This window comes from Carica papaya, chromosome 5 (genome assembly GCF_054855325.1).
Source record: "Carica papaya isolate Zhongbai chromosome 5, ASM5485532v1, whole genome shotgun sequence".
In the NCBI taxonomy this organism is placed as follows: domain Eukaryota; kingdom Viridiplantae; phylum Streptophyta; class Magnoliopsida; order Brassicales; family Caricaceae; genus Carica; species Carica papaya.
The window spans coordinates 3,564,276-3,572,491 of NC_142313.1; the positions used below are offsets into that span (position 1 = coordinate 3,564,276).

General features: G+C 32.9%; 1 protein-coding gene across 1 annotated transcript; it reads left to right on the forward strand.

The window, feature by feature from the left end:
• The first annotated feature begins 4,722 nt into the window (after positions 1-4,722).
• Positions 4,723-5,085, forward strand: LOC110808430 (uncharacterized). Its single transcript, XM_022033928.2, has one exon. It carries the CDS (start codon positions 4,723-4,725, stop codon positions 5,083-5,085), a length of 363 nt encoding a protein of 120 aa, XP_021889620.1.
• Positions 5,086-8,216: the final 3,131 nt, after the last annotated feature.

An 8,216-nucleotide genomic window follows, 5' to 3' on the forward strand; every position in this document is an offset into this window, starting at 1 on the left:
GCTCAGGGTGTGACTTCGGCAGGGGGTCACGTTTGATATGCAATATGAATAGTCTACCGGGATAAATGGGGCTGGTGTTGTACTATGGTAGTGTTAAGGCATGATGTAGGTGGTATAGATAGGGTACCTATGGGGGTATTGGATTTGCTGTTGTTGTATGTATTCTTGATAACCATAACTGGTCTTTCGGGATAGGTTAACGATGGCTAGTTGTAGGGTGGTTCTAAGGTATGACTTGGGTTGTGTAGGAGAAATGCATATAGACATACTGAATTTCTTGTCATCGCATATTATATCTGCAACTTAATTTTTATCGTATTAAGTTATGTGAACTCATTTCTTATCATTAACAGATGAAGTAGGGATAGAACCGGGATCTGAGTTACTGGATGCTGAGTCTAGTCTTTAGCGCCATAGGGCAAGGGTTTCCTTTGCGGCGGGTTATAGTGTGTAAAAGTTTATATTAATATGGATACTATTTGCTGGAGATGAACGATATGGTTTTCTCATTTGATGTGTATGTAGAATTGTAAGTTTACATTGGGTTTGAACAATAAAATGTGGACAAGTTTTTTTTATGTGTGATTAAACTGACATGAGATTTGCGTGTTGGGTCATGAAATTGTTTTATCTTACGCCGTGGAAAAAAAAAAAAACAGGGCGTTATACAAGAAGAGCTGGAAGAATGGGTAAACTAAAAAGACTGCCCGAAAGTCTGAAAAAAAAAAACAAAAGAACAAAAAACAGTTTCTCCGAGTATGCTTGATGGCTAGTTGTTCCTCAAGGTTGAGAAGATTTTTATTGTGACATACAAAGTGTATCTGCAGCCAAATCTAGTCGCAATAGTTCTCAGAAAATGGAAAGCAAAAGCGAAAGGTAAGGGAGAGGAGAAGAAGGAGAGAAGGAAATTAGGAAAGACTGAGGATAGAAGAGAGAGGAGGTTTTAGTGCTATTCATTTATGGGTAAGCTTGTTAGATCAACTCATCTTATTTATACATTTCATTCAGTTTCTACAGCAAACTCTTTTATTAGCTGCAACAATTTGTGCCTCTAACTACTTTTAATTAGTCAGGTAGCTTTTCTAGTTAAATCAGAGCAACTATTTCATGTATTTTCTTACTTAAATGTCCTGGGTCTTTTGGCAAAAAAGTTAACATGTGTTGTTATATTATTTTTATGGTGGAAATTTTATTTCATTCTTGGCTTTTCTTTCAAAATAAGAGAAAATGTCAACTGAATTTGTTGTCAAAATGCTATCTTATTTAGCTTGTGCATGTTCTTTAATTCTTTGCATTTAGATTGTGGTAATTGAATTTTACATTTACAAAGGATTTGGCCTGACGAAAAGGAAAAGAAAAAAAAAATCCCATTACATAGGTATATTAGTCTGTATTTTTTATATCAGTTTTCTTTTATTATATTATCAAGTCGAATAGAATATTATTGTATGGGGTCAAACTGTGATAAAGTATTATAGCAAGTAGGTAGCTAGTTGATTTTAGTTGGTAAGTGAAGGGATTTAAAATTTATCTAGTCATTGCATTCTAAGGGGTTCAGTCTGACAAGAAGAAGCATCATCATCTACATCAAATATGTCATATATTTGGAGAAGTTTAGCAGCTTAACTTCGTTATGTTATTGTTGAAAAAAAAAATGAAATTGACAAAAAGTTGTAGAATTCGCATGTATTTCGTTTTAACAGAGAAACTTAGATTTAAAATGAATCCCACTCTTCTTAGAAAGTTCATATGATCCAAACTAAAGTAAGCTTTTACCCAAGAAGAATGTTTATTTGCAAAAGATTATTTAGAGCTATAGACATGGCCTAAAACTATATATAAGGCCAATCGTTCAATATATACATTAAAAGTTGACATCTTATGAGCCATTATTTGCATATTTGTTGACAAAATTCAAATAGAAAATACTAATCTTTCTGGAAAATGTATATATGTTGTTTATTAAGTCATTTAATACTTCATAATCTGGACTTCTAACAGTCACAGGAAGTAAGAGGGAGTACAGAATCAGTGAATCCCCTCTTCTTAGAATATAGTGAAACAGAATCAGCTTGTTAAGCACTCAAGGTGGACAAAGTTTATTATAAGACATCTCTCTAATATTTGTAGAAGTAACAGGGAGTACAGCTTTATATTTGGTTTTGTCATTGTTAGACTAACTAACATTAGGTTTGAGTTAAATCTGGAAATGTAAAATCCATTTCCATCTCTTCTTCTTATCTAGTAGAACTAAGCTAACTGCAGATTCTACATATTGGTTGGCCATATTATTTTAGTTCTTGGTGTGTCAATCGAAATACTCGAGTTCTATGCCATTCATGTTTTTTTTTTTTTTTTATTAATGTCAATTTTCTGATCCATGACACCATAAAAGATTATTGTATGCCTGAATAATCTAGTTGATGAGTGAAAAGATAAAATACTAAACTACGTATACTTGTGATAAAATTATTATTTGATCCATTAGGTCATTGCTTGTAGGAAGCGGCATCTGGCAAGTAGAGGCATCATCATCCACGTCAAATGTACGTATCTCTTTAAATTTTCAGCTGAACTTCATTGATATTATATGGGGCAGGTAAACTGGAACCGTAACGACTTGGTTTTATATTTGTGTTTAGAAGTTAGTTCACTTCTGGACTATCTTAGCCTCCTTTGTTGACAAAATCCAAATAGAGAAATGCACGTATGTTGCTGATAAAAACCATCTAATGCTTCAACAATGTGGGTAACACCAATAGTTTTTAAGAGAAATTAGGAATTATCTAAATATAATTTAGGGATGAATTAAGAGAAAATCGACGTAAAGACTCGCACTAACAGCTCGTGGTGGCTTAGAATCTTGGACTCAATATTTGAAGTTTAGGCAGAAAATTTATCTCTTGAATACGAAAAAGTTTATAGTACTCCTAATCGTCGTCAATGAATTATATAGTTAGTTCTCTTCATATTTTGATCGACCGACATTTCTTTTAGAAATTAAATTAAATTAAATGTACGAGGTGTTTTAAATGAACTGTGTTTCGTAACTTTTTTGTTTCTGCTTTGACCGAGTCTCGAGAAGATCACGAAAGTTTCATTTTGATTTGTCTTCTTGCATTCCATCAATGTCAAGAACACCCAAGTAGTTGGGTTTGGAGGAAATCACGACAAGGTAAATGAGTTGTAAAAAAATACTGTGTGTGTATAAAGTCAACGTGTAGTTTTTTTTTTATTTAATTTAAAAAAAAAATGGTTATCAATATTTTTATTATAACACAATTAATCTGTAAAATGAATACAATGTTTCATTAATTTTATAATATTTATTTAAGTAAACTTGGAATAAGAAAAGCAGCATGAAGAAGCTTCTAAGTTGTACCGAATCCCATGAGGCGTCAACTGGACTACAAACCCGAAAAGTCTTGAAACTAAATAGAAAACTAAAAATTGTCGTCTTCTGTCTTCTGTTTAGGTTTAAAACGTGACAAATATTATCAAAAGCTATTAGGTTAGTAATGATAGCATACTGTGTATTAACAAATTTTTATATTCATGAGTTTGGAGTAAAATCTCGAATTATATAAATTTAAAGATAATTAATTTATCTGATTTTAATATAAAAAACTAATATATAAATATTATTCTCTAATAATAATAATATAATAATTATTATTATTGTCGTAATCGTCATAATAATAATAATAATCATCATAATCATAATGTTTTAAGAGAATAAGAACAATGCTTGTACGTTAATTAAAGTTTCATTTTTAAACCAAAACAAATTAAAGGTTCGTTTATATCAATTAAGTTCAAGACTAAGTCGTTACATATTTTATTACTTGAAGAAGAAGTAATTATATATTCTATCCCCTTAAATTTCTTAGGATAAATTAATTTATGAAATTTAATGTTTATTATAATTTAGTTTTTAATTCCTTCCAAATGTCTAATTTTCTTTTATTTTTTAATTAAAAAAACTCTGAAATCGTTATATTTAGTTTAGATACCTAACAATAATTTAAAAAATTACCTTAACTAATTAATTAAATTAATAATATTAAAAATATACTTAATATTATTTGAACTTTATTAATATATTATTTTATATTAATTTTTAAAAGTTTTTGTACATAATCTAATTATTTTAGTTGCAAAAAAAAAAAAAAACTGTTAAGAGTCAAATTATAATTAAAAAAATATTATAAATAAATTATAATAAGTATGAAATTTTGAGTAATAATTTATCTAATTTCTTAACTGTAAAAGAATACACACAACACATATATATATATATATGTGTGTGTGCATTCATATTTAGATCTTGCCGCTTTCCTCGATGCCATTAATAGTAAATTTCCAGGAAAGTTATTTCACAACTTTTAATTAATTAATTAATTATTTATTTATTTATTTATTAGGACAAAGTCAAAATGCCGTGTGATAGTGCCTGCCATCTGAGTTCTGATCACATAACCATTTTATTCATGTAAAATTAAATAAATAAAATAAAATATTTTTTTAAAATTATAAATATTAATCAACGTTAACAACCCCCATGACTCAAAATCAGAAGCCACTCATTTTCTTCGTCTCCTAAAAACACTCTGACTCTCTCTTCTTTCCTTCTTCACCTTCTTCCTCTGTTGTCTTCTTCATCTTCTTCTTACGAGAAGAAGAAGATAAATACTGATTAGTAGGAGATCAAAAGGTACGGACATGGAAGGTATAATACCTATGGTTTATAAGGCAATCAGGAAGAACAAAACTCGCCGGACCTACGATAGTCTGTCGGCCGACGTATCCCGACCTATAAACATCGCCGATTTCTACCTCAATGGCGGTCACACCGGTTATGATTATGACGATTCGACGTCGTCGAAGGACAGAATCGGCCGTAGTTTCTACGCGGAGGCCGGCAACGTCGTCGGCACTCATAAGCGACATAGATCTGTCGGAGATTTTACAACGACAGACGATCTTTCGTACGATGCGTTTCCATCACTCCCTCACGTTGAGCGGAAGCAGCAACTTGTGAGATTTGGGAGCCACAGAATGTTCTGCTGCGTAACCGGCGCGTAAGGCATGTTCGGGTACTAACTATGTATTCTCTCTATATGATTTCCGTTTAATTATGATTAAAAAGATTCATAAATGCTTGAAAAAGAAAAAGAAAATTTCTTAATTCGATCGTCTTGGTTCTTTTTGGGGGGGGAAATAGTCGTATGATTTTTTATTCTCTTGATGAATAACTCAGAATACTCAACCTTGTAAAAACATGCTGCGTTCTGTGTTCACCATTGATGATCATTTTCAAATAATGATCTGTTTGGTTTGTAAGCAAATTGACTACAAGAGGAAAAAGAAAAGAAAATTTTCTTTTTCAGAGGTTTCTTCTTCCACATTGCGTGGATCATTTCGCTGGAGTTAAATTACATATACGTATATTAGATTTATTTTCTTACTAGTGTTGAGAAACCTGATATGTGTGGATTAAGAGATTGAAGACCGATTACGGATCAAGAAATCAAGAATAAAAAAATCTTTAGTCATTAGAGAGGAGAGAGAGGACGTGATCGACTTGAGAAAGAAAATGACTTTCTGTATTGTCATTAATTGCTTCTGGACATTTATACCCGATTTAATTACAACTAATCCCGTATTAAGAGTTAATCCACAACTAATCTCAAGATTGGACTTAATTACAACTGACCTTGTAAAATTACAAAATTGCCCTTGGTTGATTAATCTCTAATATAACTAGTTAATTAATTGATTTTAGTTCTGACACTTTCGCGGTAGGATGATTTGCGTGTTATCTAATTGGAGAAATGAACCGCACAGAAATTCGTTCAAACTATTTGGAAATTATATCTTACTTAAAATATAATTTTTGTTTATAAAAATTGATATATGCATGTGATACATAAATATTAAGTTTCCTAACCACTCGAAACCATCCAATAGTGTCAAGTTGCTTCCGTGGACAAACAACAAACTAGTTAATGTCATTTACCTAAAACACGAGCCGCTAAAATTGACCAACAACGCATAAAGAAATTGAAATTCTTCGAAATGGGGTCCGATGGTGTTATATTTATGGACCTAAAGTCAACACCACCATGATATTAAAGGGAGTCAGAGTGTCTACCTGTTCTTTGGACTCTTATGAACAACTTTTAACAAGTTTTTTAATACATCCCTAGTCCCTATCCACTTGCTCAAGCTGCATCATGTATCCCTCATAAACACAATCTTAATTGACCTCAGCAATGTATTTATATATGTATGTAATATTGAAACTCGAAAGATTCTTCTATTTATAAAATATATATATATATATGAATAATTAAAAAATTTATTTTAATTAATTTTATTAAATTTTTAAGAAAAAAATTAATTAGAGATAAAATTAAAAATAATTTTTTTAAAAATAGTGATATTTTAAATACGATAGATATTTTTGAAAGAAAATTTGAAAATAGTAGGTTAAATCACAAAAAGAAGTTTGGTCACATGGGACGGTCCGGTCAGTAACCACGACGAAATAGAGCACGCTGCGTGGCAACCCCACTAATATCGGCACCACGTGAGAGGCCACGCGAGCAATTCGTGTGCCTAGCGATCCGACAGTTTAGATCTCATCTTGCACGCGTGAACGACCCAAATGCGTTCTCTCTTTAGACGCGATCGAATGATCAGATTCAATATGATTGTGCAGTGTAGATTCATTCCCCGATTAAGATAGATTCAAGAGACGAGAGAGGGCCACGTGTTTTCAAATGGACAGCCCATATAGACACGGAAAATGTATTTAAGCATCGCGTTCTAGGGAACCCTAACCCTAGCCACATCAGCTCTCGCCGAAGAAGAAGAACCAGACGCCAGAGAAGGAGGCCGACCATTGCCGTCGCCGTACTGGAGCCACCGCCGACTGCCAAAAATGTAAGATTTTCGTATTCCTGCTCGGAATTCAATTCCCAGCCTTCCTGTGGCTATATCGCACAATCAGGACGGTGAGTGAGTCAAAAACTGCAGGCTAAATTCGGCCGAGCTACCGCGGCCAAAACCCAAAACCCTCTCTGATGACCTCCTTCCTGTTTTCCATTTTACACGATTCTTTGACCATCATATTCACCGTCTCTTTCTAGTACAAGTTAATTGAAGAGGAACCCCAACCGTAAAGGAGGGCCGGTGGACCCTCCGCACTCGGAGACCCCTTCCCCTCGCAGGTAGGTGTTGATTTTTTAATTTTTTCAATCAACTGAGGCTTTTTAACATATTTTTTCGTAGAGATACGTATAAAACTGGCCAAAATTGGCTAGACCGAGGTGAACTGCCATTGTGGGCGGCGAAGCTGGTGCTGCCGTGCCGGAACTCTAAAATTTACCGAAAAAGTTTTCAACACCAATTTTGGCTTTTTGATGTATTTTTGGGTAGTGACAAGTATTTTAATTTCCGTATGAAAAATTCAGAAAATCTATAAACCGTCAGGAGACGTAGTAGATAGCACGATATTTCGAAATACTAATGGATAAGAATCTCTCACACTATTCCCTATTATGGTAAATTGAAACTTAATCGATAAATCTTGTATTTTATAAAAAATTAAAAAAAATTTAAAAATAATTACAGATCACTAGTGGAGTCAGAGTCAATTAATTTATATTTGTCTTGATTCACTGTTTATTTTTCGGTACTACTTGAATTGCCTACTATTATATTGTACGTATTTAATAGATGATTTTGATTGCTTTCTCGGTTGTTTGATTTACCTCACTGCACATTTTCGTGTTAATCTGTTCTGAAATAAAATATCTTAATTATGTTCTTAATGTGCATATCTTCTATTTGTATAACTTACAGTTGATTTGCAAATATGAAATGTTAATATGAAATTGATGATTGTTTGATGATATAAATATATGTATGAAAGACTTACTGGGTACCTTAGGAAATGATTGACGGACCAGTATATAGAGAACTTTACAGTGGACATTACCTTAGCCAGAAGAGACTGAGAAATCTTATACCGGAAGGGTCTGAAGACATGGTTCACCCTCATACCGAACGGGGTATCGAGGCAATAGTGTGGTTGGCGCCCATTATTGGATGGGGTATGGAGACGGTCAGGTTAACTAACAAATCTAGATATTGGGTTCACGAGTACGGTAATATCCCTATGCACCTCTATATTTCCAATAAGTAGGTTA

Excerpts from the sequence above, each read along its gene's own strand:
- LOC110808430 (XM_022033928.2), top strand. The coding sequence starts at position 4,723 with ATGGAAGGTATAATACCTATGGTTTATAAGGCAATCAGGAAGAACAAA.